The 25889-nt window shown below is 40.0% G+C and overlaps 1 protein-coding gene across 2 annotated transcripts in view; it reads right to left on the bottom strand.

The window, feature by feature from the left end:
- Positions 1-25889, bottom strand: part of tenm4 (teneurin transmembrane protein 4) — a 184424-nt gene that overhangs the window by 131807 nt on the left and 26728 nt on the right. For both annotated transcript variants that reach the window (XM_028573643.1, XM_028573644.1), the window contains exons 2-3: positions 9508-9794; positions 8314-8586 (exon numbers count right to left, since the gene is read on the bottom strand). In XM_028573643.1, the coding sequence (XP_028429444.1) occupies positions 8314-8586; positions 9508-9730 (496 nt within the window). In that variant the 5' untranslated portion in view covers positions 9731-9794. The remainder of the gene's footprint in view (positions 1-8313; positions 8587-9507; positions 9795-25889) is intronic.

The raw sequence follows: 25889 nt of genomic DNA, 5'->3' as shown, positions 1-25889 counted from the left end.
GGTTTGTCAGTAGGCACAGTCAGTCTATGGGGTACAAGATTAAGGTGCACGGTTTTGTATCAAAGTGTAACAATCACTAGAGTCATTATGCAGAGGGGACTAATGTGATTCCTCATTTTCATCCATCTGTCGTAACTCATGTGTAGTCCAGGGAATAATGATCCAAAGAACCCAACTAGAAAACATTGATTAGTCATACTGGACTGGAGTGCTAAAAGAAAATGTACATTTAGACATTGCAACACTAATGTTTCTCTGACTTTTGCTAACTCCGATATTTACTTTGCCTGGGTCTATTTAAGAAATAAAACCCTGCATTCATCAGAAAAACATGTACTACTCCAGTTTTTCACAATCGTTTGAACATGCTTCCTGAAACTATAAATCAATTTCTCAAAACTCTAAACACAAAACTGAAAAGAACTAACTATTTTGTCAAAACTCCACAATTCTCTTGCAAAATTATACACTGTATCCAAAACCTGTCTTCTGTCTTTTGAAAAACTGATTCTTTCACCAAAACAATACACACAGACAGCAGATGAATATCTCTTGCGCAGCATCACTTAAACAGTGGTGTGTTCAAATTTAAAATAATACCTTAGTACAATAGTGAAATGGTTTCCTTTTTCTCCTTTTTTTTTAAAGTTTAGTTGTCATTTTCCCCCACAAAATAGGTTGCAATTGTGTGATGCATACAGTATAAAGACTGTTGCCATATTGTAATACCATACAGTGAATATATCATGAATATTGTATCAGCATAGGATACAATGCACATTTGTCCATCCAATGAGCTCCAATTGGAGAGTCATGCTGTAAAATTATAGTTGATACTGCAACATGTTTACAGCAATAGAATTACAGGTTTTTCCAATTAAAGCCAAATAAGACACAACACTTGGATACTAATATCTCACTTCTATGTCAAGATGAAACTCTGCAATCTAAAAATCCTTTTTCAAAATGGCATTTTGGCAACAAAATTATACACACACCGCTTGAATTACTCTTTCAAAGCAGCAACAACAGACTTTATACAAAACACTGCTCTCTTTTACTACTTTGTATACCTATTTTCTAATACAGGCTCCTATGAAAGACTGTTCCAGTACAGAACATCTACTTACAGTACATTTCAATGAATGCAAAAATAGAAAGGCATCAGAAAAAATGTATACAGTTTATTTTTTCCCATTGCAGGTTTTTACAACAAAAGGTTATGCGGTTGGCCGTTGTACACTTTCCAACACCAAGTTGAAAAGAATTCCTCAATCGGATTGAGAAATGGGGAGTAAGGGGCCAAGTATACAACTGTGAAGTTACAGTATTGGGGTTGGTGAACCAGTCCCGGCCCAGAGCAGCCCGGTGGAAACTAGCTTTATCCCAGATGACAACAGACCAGGGCTGCTGTGGTCCGTCCTGTACAACTACATTATTAAGGCTATGTTTAGACGGAAACGATCTGAAGAGAAAACGTAAAAGTGGCGTTGCGTTCTCACTTTTTATTCTGCGTTTAGACAAGCATTTTTTTGGGGGATATGCAAAAGTGTGTGGAATTCGATGTAGTATGCACACCAGGCGGCTAGGTGGTAGTGTGAAGCACTGCAGCGTTTTTAAGATTTTCCACTCTGGAGGGTGGTTTCACTTTTTTGCGTTTTTAAGCCCCAAAAATGCCGTCGCCGTCTAAAGGCACATCTGATCAAATATTTGTAAGTTTTAACCCACGAGCGTATTTGTGTAAACAGGGCCTTAGTACATCCAGAAATGTGACTGTGTGTGCAGTATTGTAGGGACCTAGAGTGGCATGGTGATGGAGAACTCCTTGCAGACTAATGGCGGCATAAGGTGATCATGAGTGTGGGTGTGTTGCATTTTGAAGAAAAGTGTTTTCCCAATGATTGCAAGAGTTCTGATTCTTGAACAGAAGTGTCTAATGTAAGAAACAGTGTGTAGTGTTTTGCAAGAAGTGTGTTGCAGAATTTTAAACAAAGCGAAAAGCAGAAAACATACTTATAGTGCCTTCGTTTAAGGCAGGGGTCTTCAATGTTTTTTAAGCCAAGGACCCCTTATCTGAAAGAGAGATGGATCAGGGACCCCCTACTATATACATTGCATAGAATTAAGTTGCATATTAAAATGGGCCTACAATAATGTTTAGGGTGGCCTAAAACCTTTATACATACCTTTTTTGCATAGAATACTAAGCTATTCAAATAGCCTAATAATTGCTGGCATGATTTTATAAATCATGTTTTAATTCACTTTTAGCATGTAAGCATTTGGCAAAACCTGTAGATTCTTCATAATAAATACATTGGACAATCACCCTCAAGTTCAATAGGTGCTTTTCTATGCAAGGGAAAGGTGGCTGTCAATCACTACCAACATGTTCGATAGCCAGGCTGATGTTCATGAACTGTCCATGGTCTCATGGGTCTCATTGATTTCCAAATGATTTCCGGGTATGCAGCCGCTTACTACCTACGATTGCTTCCGGGTCACGAAAAAAAAAAAATGAGGAATAAGATTTATACACACAATTTAATTTCCGAGTTCCATCTACAAACCCATCAAAGAAAATCGGATAACGAGATAGTTTTTTGTTTTCCGTTTTTTAATATCAAAACAAAAAACGAATAATTGGTTGTTTTCCGTTTTTTGTTTTCCTATTTACTAATGGTAATTGGGAAACTGGCCGTTTCTCGTTTTTGTTTTTTTCCTTTCAAAACGAAAATCCGTTGGCCGCCAAGTACACGGACCCTGAAGCCAGATGTAGGCTATCAATCCAACCACAAAATAAAGTCACATTCAGGAGGAATACAGAAATAAAAACTTAAAGTGCAAAAAGAGTAGTCTGTATTTGCATTCGAATCGTCCCAGCCCTACCTCATAGACAGTCATGCTAGGTTCAAAGATCCAGTAACAGCGCGGCCCTGGAGCTAACCTCAATCCTTCAACAGTAAAGGAATAAATCATTGTCACTGAGGAGGTTGCACTTACTGCAAGAGTTTTTGTTCTGTGGTCTGTTTTATAACTCAGTTAAGAAAAGCAATACTAATTATTATTATTGTATTAAGAAGATATAGATTACAAGACAGAAGAATAAAAGAAGAAATTGCAGAAGTTGTAGTTTGTTTGTTTTAGTAGAATATTGCTACAAGCAGTTATTTATAGCCATTATTCATACTAGTAGTTTTAGGATTTGTGTCATTATATGCAAAGCAGACCAGCAGCATTGACATATTACAACCTGAATAATAGCAAGGCACTTTATATCTCAATATGAAAATGTAAGGTTATTAGCAGCAAGGCAAAACTAAATCTTATCTTGACAGCTGTACACAAATCTGTATGGAAATGCTGAAAATAGGCTGTGCATGGTACTAAATCCACATGAAAAGACTCGGCTGTTCCTCTGACAACTCAACATCAATAAACATTGCTCTTACCCCAGCTAAAAGCATGATCACATCAGCACATTAGCCACTGTGTGCTTTGAAGGTAAACATGCTGATTGATGACTTGTATTTAATCATGCAGAACAAAAAACAGAATTGAATTAAGAAAGCTGACCATCATTCATACTACAGTCTTATTTTCTTGCTCCTTGAAATCACTTATCAGTGGAGGAGCCTTAAATCTGTGCTGCTCCCATACTTGCTTGGTGTGATAAAAACATGGCTATGTGATAAGTATGGACAAACTGAAGATTTTAAACTTCTCTTAAAGTCTACTGCTGTAAAAACAGGTAATATTTTATTTAAGATAATAATCATACCATTATGTTTTCAACAAACGTGCTTCTGTGGGGGGATTTCCAAGTTGAAATTGGTCCTCTACTCAATGTTCATTATGTCCAGTCTACTTGAATGCACTTCCCTTTACGTTATCATAAAGCCACTCTTCTTCTCATCCACAGTGCAGCAGCCAGAGATGGACTGACACCTAGAATGCATCACACCAGTCTTAGCATCATTCCTCTGGATACCTGCGAGAATTACTGAATCAGGTTTAAGAGTCTTTTTAAAGAATGTTGACATAGCTACCCGGCCGCCTGCTATTTATTTATGTTATTTATTTATGTTTATTTGAGGACCACAATGGAAATTCAGATTTATTGTTTTTATATCCTTTGGGATTTTTAAATGTATGTAATGACTGCTGTTCAAAGAAAATCCATCAATCAATTAATCAATCAACAGAATGGATGGATCTGGGTCCATCACTCAAGACTTGCCACCCTGCTTGCTAAGAACACATATACTTTAGTTGTAACGGTCGCAAACGTAAGACCTTAAAATTGAAATACACCTTTATTGATACCAGATACAGATACAGTAAGTATAGAGTGTGACATAAATAAATAAGAGGTAAATAAACTAAAATAGCATAGAATGAAATACATAGAAACTAGGGGATTTGAGTTTTGGTTGTTGGGTCACGATTTGATTCAATTTTTATATTTAACATTTTTACATACTAGTCGAAATCGAAAGCTCATTTCAATCAATTTTCGATTTCAAATCTAAAGTGTCACCCCTAGTAAAAACTATGGAAAAAAAAATTTGGAGATGAATGGTAGTAGTAGTAGTAGTAGTAGTAGTAGCTGTAGTATCGCTACTAAAGTGATGATTTTGTTGATGCTAACACAGCCAACATTCAAGGTTGTGTGCTAATAAAACTTTAAATGAATTTTACAAATATAAGACTTGATTCTAAAAGGTAGTGGAGGGACTTTCATAAGAAGATTTCATGGAGTTCCTAGAGGCTTTGCCCTTAAGCAATGCCTACAGCTACCAGTATATAGTAATGAGCAATAATAAAAAATAATTAACTCCTAAAATTAAAAATCACACAGATGATTTTCTGCCATTCATTGGCATTAAAACACCTATACTTAAAAACAATATTTAAATAAAACAATTCTGCTCTGAATAATATTACAATTCAGAGGGACAAACTGCATTGCTAAATGGCACTTCAGTTTAAGATCAAAGCTTGGCTATATATATATATATATATATATATATATATATATATATATATATATATATACACACACACACATACATTTTCTTGTTCCTTAATCAATATAGAACAGATCTCCCAGGAGGACAGAGTAAGATAAAGCCAAATCAGTACACAACTAACCGCCCACTGAAAATAATTACACTTTGTCTGTAGAAAAATACCAGTGTCAGTCACACAAGCACTTTTCTATCAACAGGAACTGTGTAGGCCTTAGTCGCATTATTTTTCTCTGCAGGTTATGCAACACATGAATAACAACAGTCCCTCAGCAGGCTTTTGTGGTTATCTCCACTGCCGGTTCTCATGCTTACAGAAACGTAATAGTCTAGCCATAACAGTGGGGGAAAGTTGGGATTAGAGCACACATCTGGATAAACTGTAAGAGGGTAAAACCCAAGAACAGCAGGCCTCTCCCAAACCCAGCAGGTTGGACTGGCCTCCTTGCTGTTCAGCCTCTGGAGGATGTGCAATGACTCAGCAGTCGCTGCCTGCTGGAAGTGTCCTCAAGGGGCTCCCTAGGGACTAGAGGCATGCTGGGTAGTAGACACACACTCATACCTGTACACACTGCACGAACGCTAACCAACCCATACACATGCAGTAGGAGCAGTCCGTGGGGACTTGGCATTAGAACTGGCCGGTTCAGGTCCAGCACGGATCAGTCGGTACGTGGGTTTGGACTGGTAGCTGGAGAGGGGCCAGTTTAACTCCTGGGCACTACCGGGGTGCCCTTGACCAAGGCACTGAACACCGTAACTGCTTGGGACTCTGTGCGATGCGGCAGCCCCATCATCACACCGTCTCTGCACGTGAATGCATGTCTGTGGGTCCTTTCTTTGTGTGCATGTATTTCAGGCTTGTGTGTTTAAATGGAGAAAATAACAGCGGAGTGATTAAAGATCATTTGGGTGGCTGCGGCTCCGGAGATAGAGCGGGTCGTCCTTTAATCCCAAGGTTGCTAGTTTGATCACCGGCTCCTCCTGGTCCTTGAGCAAAACACTGAACCCAAAGTTGCTTCCAACACCTCGTATGGCTCCGCCACCATCGGCATATGAATGTATGTGTGTGCGTTGGTGAATGAGAGGCAAATTGTAAAGCACTTTGTCCAGTATAAGGTAAAAATGCCCTATATAAATGCAGTCCATTTACCATTACTAATAAAGTACATATTAGTATTATATTTATGGTCGGGGCGTCCATGTAGCGTCGACACAACGCACACATACACACATTAAAAATCGGTGCTGGACATAACTACTTTTTCAAAACTCCAAAAATGAAGTAAAAACTGCCAGCGATTGAAAAGTGAACAGTCTATAGTGAAACACTTTGCAACTTATGTTTTCATTTGTTACTTGTCTACCCATCATGTAGTAGATTAGACCAAGAATAAAGGTAGAATGTTATTATCAGCAAGTATTTTTTAATTATAGTATTTATGGGGGTTCCTGAGAATCACTTGAGCATCAAGACATTTTTTTCCCAAATCGCTATTGCTTATTTGCATACATTAAAACCAGGGTCAAGTAAGTCGCATGTGAAGAGGGGGAGAACGGCCCAGCGGCTTGAATACATTAAAGCAGAGTAAATGGTTTGTTGATTTAAAGAGATTAACACACACACAAGCCCGCTCAATGGATTGTAATTAACTTGCCATATATAAATTGTATGTTATCAGGCATTACTGAATTAAATGCTAAATACAAGTGCTCTTTCTGCTCGGGTGAGTTGAATAAAAAGCTACTTAGAATCTTGATTGGGTGTCACGGATGTCGCATGATGCTGCAGCTACGGGTGCTCTCAACACATTGCAGCGTACCAACCCCTGAACAGCCATCTAAGGAGATTCTCTTTAATTATGTACAATGCAGCCAAACTCAGGTCCCCTGACATCTCAGATGATCAAGCAAAGGGATGCCACGTTCTCTCCTTGAGTCATTCGGGCAAATGGATTCCACTTCCAAGAGTCATTTCTGTCAGTTATAATAAGAAGCTAATACATAATGTGACACACTCTAAAATGCAAAACTATTCACAAGTTCCTCTGCAAGGCGGTGCAGGGGCAATTACAATGTTGCCGCTGGGCCCTTGATGAGTTCCACTATCTCTGAAGTATCCTGGGAACAGTACCATAAATCTGCCAGTTAATATGCATGATTTAGGTTTGAGTTCAACTTTGCATAACGTGAAACAGAACTTAAATTTCACCACATAGCACCTCCGTGTCAAAAAGAAAAATGGAAAATGTTCCGTTTTGGCAGAAATTCAGGAAAACGAAAAGGGATATGTATGTAGGTAAAGGAAACCTGTCTGCCAGGTTCTGCCTCCACACTGCACTAAATTCTATCCAAAAGTTTTTGCTTTCAGTGTATACACTATCCAAGCAATTAATAAGTTGTACCTGAGTTTACTGCGCTTAGGGTACTGAGCTGAATATCCAAATGGCATTTCTGCTTCTGCAGTATTATGATATAGCAATAACATTTTTAAAGAAAGTATTATCTTCTGCCATTTTCTGGCACTTGCCATGATTCATAGTTACATATTCCCTGAGCTCAAGTGACCTTATGAGCAGGCACACCGGCTCATCTGGCCCTTGGGGAAAACCAGCCACAGAAAGTTGAAATCAATACATATGGCTTCCCACTTCCTGGCACTGATTTCACCAAGAATCCTGCCAAACCATTTCCTATCTAAGACCACACAATCCCCGTGATTCACACACGGCAACAAAAAGAAGAAAGCAAGAATGAAATTATCTAGGAGTGAAGAACAGCAGGGGTTATGGTATCCCAAATCCCTGGCTGTGCTGAAACACTGGTAATTGTCTTTTCTTTTAAGAGGTAAAACCCTAAATGTGTTGGTCTTTAGCCATATTCTGAAGAAAAAATGCTTAATGAAAATGTCAACTTCAGTTTGGTCAGACCAAAATCGTGCCAGGGTGTCAACATGTACCAAGACATTTACAAAGATAGAAAAAAAATACGCAATTCATCCAGTGGTTGTATGAGATTTCAGTCGAAATTTCTGTCAAAAACTAAACAAGTCCAAACCAACATTATCATCAGAGCAGCTTAGCTTTTTTTTTTTTTTTTTTGTATCAGAGACATAACAGGTAATTCTGCTTTAGCGTAAAGGAACATGCTTAAAAAAACACACACACAAAACCAAATTCCATTTAGATTTTAGAGATTTAGAGAAAATCCAATCAACATCAAAAAAGAAAATCAGCTTGCTCGAAGGACGAGCAGAAAAAAGTAAAAGAGAAAAATGCCCTACCGTTTTCTGTGTTCTCGTGTTCCGTGTCAGTGAGAGTTAGATTGGAGTTGGCCCTGCTGGAGAGGCACGAGCTGCGGCCTGACTTGGTGTTGCTGCGGCCCCATAACCTGACTGCATGCTCCGGCGACATCATACCGTCTGTCTCTGTGTCTGCATCTGAGCCCACACTGACTGAGTACTCGCGGTGTGGCATCCCCAGCTCAGACCTGTACGTGGCTACGTGGGATGGGAGGGCCTCTCCGAAGCCAAGGTTTCGAAGGGAAAAGTCTGCACCTGCAAGCAAACCAATAAATACAAAGTTCTGGTAATTAATTCTGCTACTTACTGCATCACTCAACATAATGAACTGTATTCATTACAGAAAGAAAGATGACAGCAATAACCTGGCCTTGAGAGGTGCAGTTATAGCAAAAGTTCCACATGCAATAGTTTCGGAGCACTGTGAAGATGCAGGTTCATGTAGTATTTACAGTAAAGCCCCTATGTGTAAGATTGTTATGTGATTATAGCATCTTAAGAATCTTTCAAGTCTTGCTCCTAACAGGAGGAGTCGGACAATTTCAATTTTCAAAATGTTATTTTTTATCCTATATTACTGTAGAATGGTGTATTTAATGGTTTCTGCATCCTAAGGTTTTGGGAGTTGCATAGATTGGGTATAACTGGAAAGCTAAGACTTGTGGATTTAATGAGGGCAATATTCCTGTGTAATGATGATGATGATGTGTGATCTACTGTTGACCTGCTACCACCCCCTAAACATTTCCCCCCCCCCCCCCCCCAGAAAAAGGGGCGGGGCGGAATGCTAAGGGATCAAGGCTACCTTGACAGTGTCATCACATCTGATTTGAACTTTAATGATGAATAAAATTTTTGAAAGAGCGGGTAAAGGTATGCTTGTCTTCCATGCAGTTTTTATCACTGGCATGGTAAATTCAATCCCTGGCCACCTCTGTTAATAGTCAAAATGTGGAGTGACCTCTACAGCGACCGAATGTGAATTACCTAGAGACTCCTCATTAAAAAGCAATGACGCATATATTGAGAGCAAGCAGTAACGTGCCCTTAACCTAATAACAGAATTGACCATGTCATTGTGCACTGCTAATGTTTTTATATATGAATGATGATGATACTCTCTTCTATTGACACAATAGCACAGCATTTCATAATATTGGCACAGCTGAGGCCAACCTTGCCGGTTGAACTCGTCCACTTCGTGATGAACCATTTCCTTGACGCGGCTCCCGTAGGCCATCCTTGAGTCATGGTCGAAGGCCTTGAGCGTTTCACTGGAGCTGTAGGATTTGGGGTTGGGTTTGCCGTCCTCGCTGTCTGCAGAGGAGCTGGTGTAACGGCGCTCGGTGTCCTGCCGGGCAGTGAGTGAGCGGTAGGGTCTACGTTCCTTCACTTCCATGGCTGCCTCCGCACTATTGTCAACATTAAATGTGGGTTACACTGCCAGTTCAGTTTGAGTGATTCTGCAGAAAGAAAAACACAGCCAAAAGAAAATTAGAATATTTGATGTACGAAAATGTGTAAAAATATGACAGCAGTGTTGATTTTTTTAAATGTAGTCCTTTCAAAATACATCATTTCAACATATAATCACTTGCAGCCATGATTAACTATGATTTTTAAGAGGTATAATGCTAGTTAATGTTGAAAACAATTGATAATTTTCAAGTAGAATTCACTGATACACCACACACACACACACACACACACACACACACACACACACACACAGACACACACACTATCAAGTAACTGTGGGAATAAATAAAATGCAACTGCATGTTTCCAACCAGCAGCAGTGTATGCATGGCTCAGCACACACAGGGAGAGCACCAAGAACCACCAGGATTAGATTTAATAAAATATGGCACCACAAATCTTGCAGCTATAAAGTTTACGGTGCAAGTCTCCCACAAATATTCAATTTTATGTGCCGTATAGAAATTCTGGGCCTCCAGCATTTGTAAAAGTGGCAGGTGTCCTTCCATAAGTTACAAATCATCACCAGTTGAAAATGGAGGAGCCAAACAAATCTAGGACTACGCTGAACCAGCAGAGATGATTAAAATCTGAAACATAAAACCACAACTGTCAAATAGCACACAGAGTACAAGATCAATAGAGAGACGGGATTTTAGCATTCAGCTATTTTACCCTCTTGCCTCGAAGGACAAAATGTAGAAGTGAACTAAAGAAACATACTTTGAAAATGATTTTAATATGCTGAAATACAATAGGCCTACTAATTCTCTCATTTAAAAAGGTAAAACGGGGAAGAAATGAATGGAGAGCTTGCCGTTTCAGTGTTACATGATATTGCAGGATGACCACCGCCCCACCCCGCTTAATCTTGGAAGAATCAATGAGTCCAAACTGAAAGAAGAGATATCCGCACACTTAGATCTCTGCCGTGTTTCTGTTTAATTTTTTAGCTTACGGTCTAACAGACCAAACGCTCTGATGAAGGTGATCTGTTCAAAGTGAAACACTGCATAGATCTAAGTGTGTGGATTATCTCTGCTATCAGTGCAACTAATATAAATGAATGTGTAATATAACAGTAATTAACTGACGATGCCTGGCAAACAGCTCTTCCTAAGAGAACACGTGGTTTAAAGATATTGAGCTGGATTAACAAATGTCAATGTGGATAATAACTTGATTAAAGGCTTGGTCACTGTTTACTTTGAAGCTGAATTAAAGAACATCAGGAATTAGTGAGCCAGATATTTGAGCAATATAATATATTGTCCTGCTTCTTCCAAATCCAATGTCATGATAATATATCCATAATTACATATCTGAAAAGAGTTGAATACCTTATCATTCATGCTGCAGGATTCTACTTCTATACTACTTGCTCCCACACTTGAATGTGTTTTTCACCATAAGCAAAAATGGCATGCAAGTCACTGGATAAGAGAACACAGCTCATCCAGAAAGAGATCAAAACTACTCCTGTCAAATCTGTGCGTTTTTACTGACAATATGCCTGTGTTCTTCAGACAAGGATTTTCCCACAAGATAAGCTCTTTATGAATACTGTATGAGATCAACAATAAACAATAATCCCTTGTGAACTATATTTGCGCCAACTTAAAAACAAAACAAAGAAACGTTTTATTGAAGACAGCATTGTTGGGTTTGGGGGTTTCTTTTGTATGTATTGACAGCTGAAAAGATCCTGGTGATTAATGACTTGAGGCCTCAATAGCAGGACCTCAGCCACATGGGGGGTGAAATGCTTCCACTCTGCTGCCGCAAGAGCACTTCAGCTGCTCCCAAGATTTCAGATGCCGCTTGCATGGGTTGCTAATTTTTTACCTTTTTTTGCTCAAGATCCTTGATACTATGCAAATGCGAGAGAGCGGCAACAAGCAGCTTTCTAAAGTTTCAAGAATGTTCTGTAAAGTGCATTGTTTTTGTTTCCAAAGAGCTGGGCTCAGGGCTCTGGCCATCTCCCTTCTGCACAGCCCTTCCTCCTCATTATTAATCGGCTGGTATGCAACGAGATGTACCTTTGAGACCATGGGAAACCCAGGGGACTCTTTCGAAAAAGCAACAGGCCATACCCGATGACAAATGATATGGGATGCAAAAATGTTAGGTCCTCGAAAACATGTCCACCTTAGGTGCAGCTGTCAGAATGCCTTTGAAAACAAAGCATACTGTAAAACTAAACAGCGTTGTTCTTCATAAATAGGCTTCATCTGGCATTATCACTCTGTTTCAGCGCCAGAGAGCAAAGCTGTTGTTCTTGTTCATCTGTCTAGGTCTAAATCCTGTGACAAGGATCCAAAACAGAGAAAATGCCACCGTTGTATTTTTTAACGTACCGGTTATGTGAAGATAATAACAGAAGGTTTTATTTAACCAAGATGTCTCAACAGTAAGAAGCGATAAGAGGACTATTTAATTGATATTAGGACCAAGTGTAATTATCATTTCACGGTAAGACACAAGGAATTGAAGGAGTAGCATGAAACACTGAAGGAGAAGGTTAATGAGGGTACATTCACAAAGACTCAGTTAGAGAAGTTATTTACAAAGACCTGTGAAAAATGACCACGCCATGGATTGAAACGAAGATAACAATCATGTGCTTTTATTTCAAAGACAAAGTTCCTCTGAGGCTGCAGAGTGTGAGCTGTGCCAAAAAGAAGTTAACTGCATATCTATGCAATGATCCAAAATCAATTGAGGTCTCTCTGGATAGACAAATGAAATGATGGATGGTCGGTTTTCCCCTTTAGAACAAGCGCACACATTTTTCAATTGCATTGTCTACAGTTGGCCAGGGTAGAGTCAGCTTCGTCTGTGGTTGTAACGCAAATGTATAGCAGCTGTAAGCAGAGTAATTACGTGGTTCTGCAGAGAAGGTGTCGCAGGGAGCAGTGAAAAATGAATTGTGTCAATTGGAGTCAACAGATACAGTGATGTTGCATAAGATCCTTGTTGAAAAGTGTATGTGGAGGCAGTGACTGCAGACTCAAACTAAATGAAAAACAGGATGGACAACACAGCCAGTGTGAATCACCTGAGAACCGTTGGCCGTGGTACCAGCTACCATCTGACCTATTCTGCACTTTGCAAGGTTTCAATGGTGCATCAATCAACTAAGAACAAATCATGTTAAGCCAATTAATGTTCTGAATAGGTCATCACGGATAAGTTCATGACCATTTGAGGCGATCGAGAAAAAGTTAAATCAACAATGGTTTCAATTGACAGAAAAGTGGATGTACAGTACACACAGAATACCATAAAACGTACGAATCAGATTTCTACAGAGAGCATATGATCCGTAACTGTCTGTCTGGTACTGACAGTCAACTGCTGTGTGTATGAGTTCACCGCCTATGATGAAAGATTAAAACCAGTTGAATATAGCAGACAGAAAGCAGAGCTTATGCTGCTGCAGTGAAAATCGTAAAACTGCCAAAGGAAATTAACAACCTCAACCATCAACCACATACACATACGTGTATACATGTACCCATTATGAGATCCCAGAGGCCGAGGTTACATCTTAAAGTTTTTTTTTTCTGTCCAAAACCCAAAGATATTCAAATTACAATGACTGAAAATAGAGTTCTATTATTTATGCTTGCTATGCAAATGATGTACTTGTCAATACAAGGTTGTACAGTGCGAAATAACTGAATGAAAGAATGATTGTGAATTCCAGTGTAGCACCCGTGTGATACAGCTTTGTGCTGCGAGTGTGTGAGACAAATGTGTGTAAGGTGAGGGTTAAAATCGTAAATTGATAGCGCATTGCTATTCTACTTGGTTCTTGTAGTCTATTGTGCGACGGTGAGACGGCGCCTGGATGCGAGCGACAGATGTGTTTATAATCATGCAGAGCAGTGAAGATACAGCCATTTCATACACCAGACATATATGACGCGGACCAGCCAATGTGCATAAAACCCGTGTTGGACTTGCTCATATGAGTCAGCGTTCACTTCAGTCTGCACTGCAGTGTAGTTCAAATAAACCCAAGAATTGTTCAGCAACAATCGGCTTCATGATTAAAGTCTCTCTCTCTGCTGCACCCCCTCAGCACCACTACTTCCCCCGTCCATGCTATGTGCATGACTAATAACAGAGACTATTTAGAAGAGACATGGAACTTCCTCAATCCTCAATAGAACTAAATAAGGAAAACCCGTAACGGCAAAGATGGCGGTTGTATGCACATGTCCCGCCCCTCCTGCTGGAAAGCCAATCATCTGCTTTTTAACAGTCAAGCCAGGAAACATTTAAGCCTATCGTCTAAATGAAGCTGGTGTCGTGAACCCTTGCGCATGCGTAGTAACAGTATAACCTGTGGGGAGAAAAGGCGTTTTAAACCTTATTTTGGGGCAAAGTCATCAAACTTTTTCAGCGATTTTTATCATATTCTACTGCTGTTTCTATACATGTAGTTTTTATGTCGCGATGACCAGTGAAAGTGCAGTTCTGACTCTCTGCCCATTCATTTAGATAGGAGCCTGGTCTTGTTAGTCCGAAATAGCTGCCCGGAGGCGTTGCCAAGATGGCGGCCGAGTGGCATGACTTGCCTAAAAGGACTTTGCAAATAATATATTATATTCTTAGATATTTAAAACAATGCCTGCATTTTTTTTCACTACAATATTAATTTGAAAGGTCATGGACAATGAATTTTTAAACTCCTCCAACACAGAACTTAAACAGTCTCAAACTACAATAGACTGATTTGATACTTTTATACTCGTGCTTCAATTTTGTCACCTGTGCTACAAAACTTTCAACCTCTGTAGCACCAGTGCTTACCAACCCATAAAACAACCCCCGCCCACCCCCGCAGTGTGAACGGCGGGTTACAGAAGCCCCTGTTAAAACACTCGTCGAGGTTTTTGCTGGGCTGATCGTTGTGACCATTGCTCCGGTGTCAGGAGCTAGTTAAATATGGGATCTAAATACGTGGGAGGCATTTGGGGTACAATATAAATGCAAATGGCTCTGTACTATCCATCAAACAATTAGCAGTGTGCTGAGAATTGCTATTCAGTGCTGCTGCATATAAATCTAGCTTTCTCTCTGCACACAACCCTGTTTTCCATGATAATTAACCGCTTGCTGCTCTTTACACCTCATAGATTGTCCAGGCAAAATCTAAAATTAAACGCTAACATTCTTAGGAAAGAAAAGTAACATGCATGCACAATGTTTGGCAAATTCCTTGGAGTATAATTTAAAATGATTACAGATTACTTGTCTGTGAAATCACCTAATTACTTAGTATTATTAATAATTACCATCACTAAGATTTAGACATAATGTGTTACTGATGAGTGATGACATTTTCAGACAAACGACTGCTGACATGAGGACTATAGCATTTTGGTTCAAGGAAACCAAACTAAAATGTTTATACCATTTATGTGAATAAGCATGCATGTTAATATCACATAATAAATCCAATCTGTTTTTTGTTATCTAAGCTGGTCACGTATTGAAAGGATTAGTGACAGTTAGCTGACAACACTGCAGAAGAAACATCTACACACAGGAGCAGCCTGTAGCGCAACAGAGAGGAAATTTGGGCAGATATCAACAACATTGTCTACAGGGTCCATTGAGAGCAAGGAGAGCTCCATACAGGCACCACTTACTTCTTTTCTGGAAATCTTTCACATGCCTGGGCTCTATAGAAAAGCCTCCTCAGTCAACAGAAAGGTGTGTTTTCAATAGAAGAAAAAAAAGACTTGGGTAGTGGGGGCGGGGGAGGCTGAATAGCTTGCCAAACAGATCTGAATTATGTAGTGCTAACGCAGGCTGGGGAGGGGAGGGGAGATCAGCACAGCAGCCACCTCCTTCCGGGATCAAAAGCGAGCCCCGCCAGCGAATGAAACAGAATGCGTAAAAGCCTTAACATTAACAAAAGTAGCCTGGGACTGCTGCTGCAGCACGCTCCCTGCTACTAATCACTGTAAGCAATTCAAGGTCTGGTCCTGACAAAGGGAGCAGGCAACGGGTAAATAACAAGGAGAAGCAGTCTATTTTTTCACTTTCTGCATTGATGTACGTCCCTGACCTTGGCCAAATAAACGGCTAAATGTTAGCACGTCAGGATGAAATGTCCACTTATCAACATCAGTGCTTAACCACAATGAAATACATTTGTGTGCTTTGCTGGCTCGCCACTGCAGCATAGGTGTCCAAAAAGGTTAGCATGTGAGAAATTGAATCCAAAACTGAATTGATGGAAATGAGAAAAATCTGGACTGTGGATAATGCTAACTTTAATACTGAGTGAGGAACAACTGAGACAACAAATGAATGCGAGGTTCATGCAGGTTGAAAATAGGACCTCTCCACTCGGCTGAAGTGCCTCTGTTCCCAAGCATGGCTGGGGAGTGCAGGGGTCACCTAGTGGTGACCTGTCTCTCATTACTCCGAATAATGCTCATTATCCTGCAAAGGCTAGACCTGAGTTTGATTTATAGTTTGGCCTGCGGGGAAACTAAATCTAATACCAGCTAAGCAAAAATCAACTTACTGTAAACTTGCTTCTATCAAACTTGCTATTACAAATGTTGGAGTTGTGCAGCAGTAGCCTGAGGACGGTCTATGGGACTGAAATGCTGCAAATAAATGATGCTCTCAACAAAAATATTTTACGTTTGTTCCCGAGCCCTGAGGATTGGTTCACTGGAATTACAAAAACACAATCTGCCATTGAGACTTTAAAGGTACACTGTGTAGTGTTTTAAGTATTTTATTAGCTAAAATCAATGTCATATGTCCTCATTGGTGTAAAATTACCTCTGGCAATGATCTGACTTATCCTTGTGTGAAGAATTTCTAATCTGTATTTACATTGGACGGGCAAGTCGAAGGAGGCTTCCATGTCGTTCCTCCATTTTGAAAAACTATAATCGCTGACAGGGACATAAAGCACTAACATACTCGTCTAGCTAATCCACAACGCGTTTTTAGTTCATAATGGAGGATCATAATTATGCCGAGCCACAGGAGAAGGAATCCTCGTCGCCAAAAAAGCAAAAATTGGAAGACATGTTGTCATAGCTTCTTGGTACATAACGGCTACCGTAGTTGCAACACGCATTTGAAAAAGCGAGGCGCTAGAGAGCACTATTCCTTTGAATGCAAAATACAATTTCACCGCTTGATGTGAGAGATTCCTACACACTTTAATACAATGGAGAAGAATGGAATTTAGTTTCTGGTGCTCACAGTTTAAGAAAATGAACAGCAACATCTTCCCAGAATGCAATTTTTCTGAATAATGGTCAGACCTTGGTGTCAAGAGTTTTCATTGGAAATACCTGGTTCCCTGAATACTGCTGACAGCAAGGTCCGTCACACTGACAGGTCCACAAACAGAATTCCATTTACCTCCACTGTATTTGGGGTGGAGGCAGAAATCACAGAGACACATATCTCAGGGTCTTTGCAGAAAAAAACAAAAATCTGTATCGCTAGTAAGTGATTTAAGTAAAAATGATAATATATATATGTATATATATATATATATATATATATATATATATATATAAAACCCCAAAACTTAGTGGTGAGGACAAAAACAAACACAATCAAATATTATTAAGATCCCATGTGGTGACAGCACGTACAGTACATGTTTTTGCACTCGTTCACATAACTTCACGTTTACCTCCGAGATTAGCTAGCAGTCTCCTTCAGCCGTGTTTGGACCACACACTCCTCTAGCTAACAGCCAGACATTCAACAGACATATTCCAGGTGACACTGTAAGCTTTCTGGGAGCTATACTGGAGGTCCTCTGCTATTTGGCAACAGTGGCTCCAAACAGCTGATTACATTTCTAAATGTATGACTTGGCCATCTGAACATATTTTAGCAGAGACAGTTAATTCATGTTTTTTTTTGACTGCTTTAGCTGAGAGCTGCTCTCATTTTGCTTTTGATCATCACTGAAAAACATGAGCAATCTTGCTGTTGTACATTAGATCAACTTAGGAGCTCCATTTGGGAACTATTCAATTTTGGTAACTGGTCAAATACCATCACTGTCTTACTGTAGACAAACATGATGTGTACACATTCCACATTATAGCTAGTAACAGTTAAAATGATTCATTTATTTTGCTAAATTGTCCTGCTGGCAGGTTAGTCAGCTCAAACCATTGTGGCTTGTGCTTTCCTTTGTCTCAACGTTTTTGAATGGATGTAAACCCACACCACAAAATCACTTTTTTTTAATAGATATCTTTTTTCTTACAGTAGCTTACATTTTGAATTGTAATGTTGCACAGACAAATCTTCATGATAGCACCAAATGTGCATTATGGATTTTTGATGCACATTGTATTTTAATGTAATGTTGTCCCTTCCATTTGGCTTAGCTTCTAAAATTCTAGTGCTTCTTACGCCAACGGCTTTATTAAATAACACTTGCCTTGGTCTCGTTATAACATAACTGGCTGCACTGTTTGGACCTGTTTTGTATTGGCCTCAAGTATTCATGCAATTTATGTCGCCACTTAACAGAGGATGCAAAATGAGATGAAAGCTTATGTTTATTGTTCTTATCCCCATCACATTATTTGTTTTCCATTCAACCCTGAGAGAAGGCTACCTAGGTAATTTAAAACACACTGAACAGTACTGAAGGCACACCAATTAAAGCAGGTAACTCCCATGCTATTGCCATTATATTTAAATACTAAAATGAAATGTCTGCAGTTTCTTGGACAATCCAATATTCACAAAATGAGTCACTGATGTTATCACACCTTAATGATCCTGCAGTTTATTGGATCCAAACATGGTGAGTGAGTAGGCTAATGTTCAGCAGAGTAACACATGGATGAAGGCATAAATTCCACTAATTCTGCTTGAATGCATGTTTTTACTTATTAAACATTTAGGAAACAAACATCTGTTCAAAGAAAGATGGAAATAAATAATTGACCCATCCAAATAGAGATGGTGTCAATCACTGTCCTGCACATATGTTTACATGAAGAACGTACAAGAAATACGTACAAGAAAAACAGAAGAAAAAACTAAAAAGCTTCACCCAATCAAACAGATACATGTACGGCACAGCAAATCCAGACAGTGTCAAGACTGAGTCAGGCCAGATTTCAGTTGACTCAGGGCATCACAATTGGTCTCAAATGTGTCCCAAGTGAACACTTGTGTTTGGATTTCGCTTGCAATATGCAAACAACCATGCAAATCACTTCCATTTCTGTAGGCCAAAAAGAACTGACTACAGATGAAGTTTGTATTCATAGTGCACAACTGAATTCCTCCAAAAGTAGCTCCAACATATTCAACTTGAAATGTGTCCCCAAAGCCTTGCAGGTGTAATACTATTCACACCGGTATTTATAAAGCTGACCACTCGTGATCAGATCACCAAATATAAGCTTTTCTTTAAAGTGTGACCACAGTCGCAGACTTCCATGAATCCCACCGTCAAGCTGCCCAGTGGAAATCTGCCCGCGTTCCACATCCTCCAGGTTATGAAGGGCAAAACATGGCAACTGTGTGCCCAGAGACTGTGAGATAGTACCGTTGCACTGCAGGATACCAATTACAAGTCACTTACAATGGTGGTCCTGAGATTTTCTTATGATACGCTACTCGTGTTGGCCCGGAGTAAGGAAGCGCACTGCAAAGATCACAGCCTAAGTAAGGTCTTCCAATCATCAATCACCACCGTCATAGGCAGGGGTTCCTACCGACGAAGAGAACTAGCTCTTTCTTTTCAAATTTACTTTCCTTATATATCCTTGCTGGATTGTTCTGTGCATCATATCATATATAGTAACATAGCTGTTAAATAAAAATGTCAAAAGCGTGGCTTTTGCTGCTCATCAAGTCACAGTGTGGGAACTGATCTACGCTGCAGGAAACAGTACAGTACAATGTAGAGCTGCAAAGATGCATCGATTAGTTGTCAACAGTGATGCCACTTAACGCGTTACTTGTAACGCGTTACTCTAATCTGACCACTTTTTTCAGTAACGAGTAATCTAACGCGTTACTATTTCCAAACCAGTAATCAGATTAAGGTTACTTATCCAAGTCTCTGTGCATTACCCAAACAACAAAAGCTGGACTTCGGTGCAAAACCAGTAAGCGGGGGAGAGTTCAAGAAGTTGGTCGGGCAGTCGACCTATGCTGTAGCGGAAATGCTGCCCTTAAACACGGTTGATTCGCTCTCTTTCGTGCCATAATAAACCAGATCCTACTACTGGCAACGCCGAGCTTCCTCACAGTAAACCGGTTGTCATTTTTATGTTGAGGCTGTAGGGGTGTTGTTGGCAGCTGCTGAATGTAACTAATAAAGTAACTTGTAATCTAACTTCGTTACTTTTAAAATCAAGTAATCTATAAAGTAACTAAGTTACTTTTTCAAAGTAACTGTGGCAACACTGGTTGTCAACTATTAAATTAATAGCCAACTATTTTGATAATCGATTAATCGGTAAAAAGTAATTTTTTATGAAAACGAAAAGGTACAAATTCTCAGATTCCAGCATTTTAAATGTGAAAATTTTGAGTTGTGGACAAAACAAGACATTTGAGGATGTCATTTTGGGCATTTCCTAGACCAAACCACTAATCGATTAATCAAGAAAAATAATCAACAGATTAAACAACAATGACAATAATTGTTAGTTGCAGCCCTAGTACAATGACTTACACAGTAGGCATGCATATATATATATATATATATATATATATATATATATATATACACACACCAACAAATAAGATTTTCTCCCCCCTACCCCCAATCAAAGTAAACTACCAAACAGTGGGGAAGCGCTGTATTTGTTACAAGTAAAAGCATCAATCAACCACATAGACTGGACTAATTAGGTTTCCCCACAACAGCAATAATATGGATCCTAGCTGGGCTTAGTGAAATGAATCAGCTAACATGGCGGGCTTGAGACGATATGAACATGAGCACCATGTGATAACCCAATGCACAACAAGCAGCAAGCACAACTCTGTTGTTAGAGACAATAAAACCAGAGGCTGTTCAATATCAACCGTAAAAAAAAAGCACACACAGCAAAGCTATAGACGGAGGGTTCCTGCATGGTAATGATCTTACTCTAAGTGCCTAACTGAGTCATCTCCGCAAGCCCTGCTTTGACAACCACACACCTCCCACATCTCCCATCTCAGCAGCGTCTGGGTGGGGCTAATCACTCTGTAGCTTCATCATCAACTGGATGACAGCTCCGGCTATAAAGATGCTATGCCTGGAAGGCGTGGCTGCTGCAGTGGCCTACTGTAAACACACAATGCTTGTTTTCCAGAGCTGAAAACAGAGCATCACAACATCACACAAAAAAAAAAAAAAAAAAAAATCCCTCTTTTTCTAGAGAAAGAAGAATGAAATGAATTCTGCCATCCTTTCAGTGCTACAGTACAAGAATCCTGAGAGGATTTTCCCCTAACTGATTATGACATGAAATGGCTGACGGCTAGCCTGGCAGTGCTGCGTTGACCTGCACAATCCCCTTCCTCTGCCTCTAAGGATCTAGAGGTCTGCCCTCTCCGATCCCAATGGCTGAACATTAGACGGTGCAGAGGCTTATGCACAAACGCCTGTGCAATTTAGTTTTCAGGCTTTCGATTGTCAGTCTTTAATGCAGCTTCTGTTCCCCATGGAAAGCCCCATGTTGCAGGTTATGAATACATGCAACAACACAAAATCAAAGATATATGTTGTTGTGTTTTTTTCTTACCCTGTCAGCTTGATTGTTGACGCATAAGAGGGAAATGCCCTTTCATCTATCAGGGCAGGGCACTGCATCCTCCAATGTATAAATTTAATTCTCCAAGTAAATTAGGATTGATCACCACAGCTCTAGGCCACAATCAGCATCCATGATCTAATCAGGGCCCGGCCCTAGACAGAAAAGGATACTTCCATAAATAAAAACCATATGAGAGCCAGCAAGTGCCCATAACACTGGGTGGGAAATTTGATTACCCTCTGCCTCTCCACAGGTGTGCTTTTAGCCTCCTTCCTTCAAAGACTGCCAGTCTGATATAATGCCACACTTTGTGCATCCTTGCTGTTGTTTTCCTGCACTAAGGGTTTTACATCATACTTGCATCAGCGTATGTGAGCAGCGACTGCTGGAGTCCCTGCTAAGCAGGCGATGCCCATAGAAGCCTGGCTGGCTGTGGACGATCCCAGTGAGACAGGATCTGTCAGGAGCTCCTCGCCTGGCGACACCCAGGGTAATAAATTACCCAGAATTAACACGTCATCCTGCACTCCACACAGTAGCCGCACTCCACTCACGCCATGCTGCTTAATGGATCTATTAACCAAATGGATACAGGGGTAAACTGCTTTTAGAGCTGAAATTATTGTTTGGTATATGCTAACAACATAAGCAGAGAGAAATCCGCTTCTCCATTTGATATTAAGTTATTGTAAAATGTAAGTACGGTTTCATGCAGACTACTTTTTTTAAAATAAAAAGTGCAATTCTTGGTTGAGGAACACAATGTTCCGGCTGTGGCTCAGTGGTAGAGCAGTCGCCTGCCATTTGGAAGGTCAGTGGTTTGATCCCTGGCCCTGCAGTTTCATGTTGATGTGTTGCAAGATACTGAACCCTGATGCTGTACATCAGAGTGTAAATGTGTGTGAGTGTTTATCTGATGAGCAGGTGGCACCTTGTACAGCAGCCTTGGCCACATGAATATGAGTGAATGGTGAATGGTTCCTGTACTATGTAAAAGTGCTTTGAGTAGTCATCAGGACTAGAAAAGTGCTATATAAAAACAGTCCATTTACATTAATAAGAATATGATTTGATTCATGCAGGGCTTTTTTTTTTTCTTCTTCTTTAGCCTAACACATTTTTAACACATCTATATTTGAGTAGTGCTGGTATCCTGTGATCCGTGTGCAAACAGAAAGCACTGTGAAATGACAGCGTGCTCAGGAGCCACCCGCAGTGCTCCCCGTGTCACCTGTTGTGGAATTTTTTTCCCGAGATGTGTCACTACGGCCATTAAAAGCCTACTCTCCTGTTGAGGCCTGTCACTGATAGCAGGGGATATTTAGTAGAGGATTCAAAATGCCAATCGTGCAGCCTGTATCTCCTTGGCATCTTTGGCACCCCACCAGCACCTTGTCATGCTGACAGCGTGCCACAAAGCACCGGGCAATTTTTGACCAGTGCTCACTCATCACAAAAAGGTAAATACAGATAAGATAGAGGCTCATAGCCTCTTATTTCTTTTTGGCTTAGTTGACATGTGTTGACTGTGGTGCAGGTGACAGACACGGTTAAAATGAACACTCATCCTTTACAAAAATAAATAAGCTAAATAAAAACTTTATAGCCTGTGCGAATACATCAGTTTAAAAATGCCTATTTTATTTTCTCATGGGCTAAAACTGGTATGGACTACACTACCAATAATCTCCTACCAATAATCCCCTCTCCACGCCATTGGAATAGCGCCTCTTTTTGTATATTTTGCCTGCATAAAGAACAAACTAGACCTCTGGAGCCACAATGAAGTTGTTAAAAGCAAGAAAGCATGGAACCTAAAAAGCACCAAACTATGACATCTGAATGATAAAACTTTACTGAATAGTTACGCATAATGTTGGTAGTTGCTGTAATGTAAAAATTCAAATTAATTTTTTTACATGAAAGAGATCAATCTCCAGTCAACCAAGGCTGCTGTTACATTATGTGCAGTTTGGAGTCTTCTTCTTCTTGTGAATTCAAGACATTTTAAAATGTCAATCCTAACTAAAAGTTTTACACAGCATTGTTTATTAATGTATACACTATATCTAGTTTTTCTTCTTTTTTTAAACTCTTACAATTAAAGTAACATGTAATCATTCCTAGGGCCGCTCCTTCTTAGTCGATTAGTCGACTAATCGGTCGTTTTGGTCTTAGTCAAACTTCGATTTCTTTAGTCCATTAGTCATGTTTGATGCTGAATGACTTATTTCTTTTGTTTATCACATCTCTGGTAAACACAAGAATTAAAGTGGTACTTTTGCATGACTCTTTGCGGAGAAACTCAGATTTACAGATCTGTCGATTAAATCAACTAATCGATTAGTCGATACAATTGAGTGTTAGTCAACTAAGAATTTCTTCAATCGAGCACAGCCCTAATCATTCCTAAATATCTACTCCTTGCATTTCTATTGCCCAGCATGTTCTCTGACGGTCCACTGTGGCGTTTTTTGACGGGAGGGATCTCTCCACTTCCCAGCATTGGATGCTTGGTGGGCTCGACACTAGCAGTTACTTAATTCTCTTCAATGACCACTAACAAGCAAAGAAAACAGGCTCCACCCTCCTATAACCGTGATGGCTGCACCTGATGACGCTTCACTCGTTGCCTGTCTGCTCCCGGATTTTAAAATGGACCAACATGGCGGCTCGTTTGGAAGTTAGCTGAAATGTGTTTTTGAAAAAAAATGTACGCAAAAAAAATAAGCTATCCAGCTGCTGAATCTGTCTTCATTTTAAATCGACAACGGTCAGTTTAAAAGACTTTCGTGAGTTTTCAAAGGCGGCATGTTGAGCTAGACACCCCGGATTTGCATAAAGTAGCCTGGACCTCACCTTTATGCAAATGACCACTCCACACATCATCTCTCGAAAGTTGCCATGACACTACCAGAATGCATTGCACGGCTGCTTACGTAGACAACAAATGGGAAGCGTGGAAATGGCGGTCCTATGGACACGTACCCTAACTCAACTTCCAATGAAGTTTGAGAATACCAACCACTAGACAGATCAGTTTGGTAACAAAACCAGAAAAGCAGGGATGAATTGAGGATGGGAAAGCAAATGGATATTATCGGATACTAACTGCAAATGCAAACTACTGAATTAAAAGCCATGTCAGTTTCACACCACAGCGTTGCCCGTTTTTCCATGTTCCTTTTTTAATACATTTTGACATTTCTCTGTTTTTTAGGATTCATGACATTACATTTTTCTACCACATTTCTAACAGAAACCCACGCTGAAGTCACAATAATAGACCCCGATTAAGAGTAGAGCCCAATACTGCTCCTAATTGCATCCACAAGATGAAAGCATTCCTGCGAGCAAACCTCTGCCTCGCTTGTAAGAAATCCAACCATTGCTAAAAGAAGACTGCCACTCGAGAAGACCACATCCAATTTGTGAAGAGTTAAGTGGGCAGGAACTGCCATTAAAATTTACTTTTTTGAAAGTGTAATAACTGCAGGCTTGATGTAGCCACTGAGACCGATTTCGAAATTGAAGTACTCGACATTTGGAATTGCTATCAGAGCAGTGACCAAGTTTGCTTCGGACCAAAGTCATGTTTCAAAACACTAATACCGATTTCACATGTAGAATGGATCCATTCTAACTCCGTGGACCCCCAGGGGTCCTTAAGGGGGTTGTAGGGGATCCTCAGCCAAAAGGGGAATAATTCATTTTCAGTTATTCCATCCATAAGTGACACAGTGACTGAGAATGTATAATGTACTGCAGTATTTTGGTCATGGGTTTCATACGCAACCTGTAATAAAACATCTAAAAGCAAAAAGCCTATCAGATGGGGGTCCCTGGTCCAATATGTGTCAGTTTAGAGGTCCTTGACATGAACAAGTTTGGGAAGGACTGGTTTAGAGGAACTTAACTTTATGTATCTTAAAAAGTGTCTCATAGCACACGGACGATGAACAGCATACCTGGCTGTAGTAACATTTTCCCTGAGGACTGAAGATGGAGGTTCAAAAGAGGAAGGACCTACTCACGTGTGCTCATTGTCTCCTTTTTAAGTGGGGTCAAGAAAGACCACGTCGAGTCATGAGCATGAAGCCCCACCAAAAAATAGCCGCTCTTAACCCGGCATACCACGGAGCATCGCTCCAGCACAAAGACAAGCCTTTATCCCCCCCTGCACTTAAGCTGCTCTCTCCTGAAACCTCTCATGAGGTGGACATGCTTAAAGTTTAATGGGAAAGCTCATATAGAGTAGAGGACCTGCTGAGAGAACCTAAACTCTAGCCA

The sequence above is a fragment of the Perca flavescens genome, chromosome 3 (assembly GCF_004354835.1).
Source record: "Perca flavescens isolate YP-PL-M2 chromosome 3, PFLA_1.0, whole genome shotgun sequence".
Taxonomy (NCBI): domain Eukaryota; kingdom Metazoa; phylum Chordata; class Actinopteri; order Perciformes; family Percidae; genus Perca; species Perca flavescens.
This window is presented reverse-complemented; position numbering and strand designations above follow the sequence as displayed.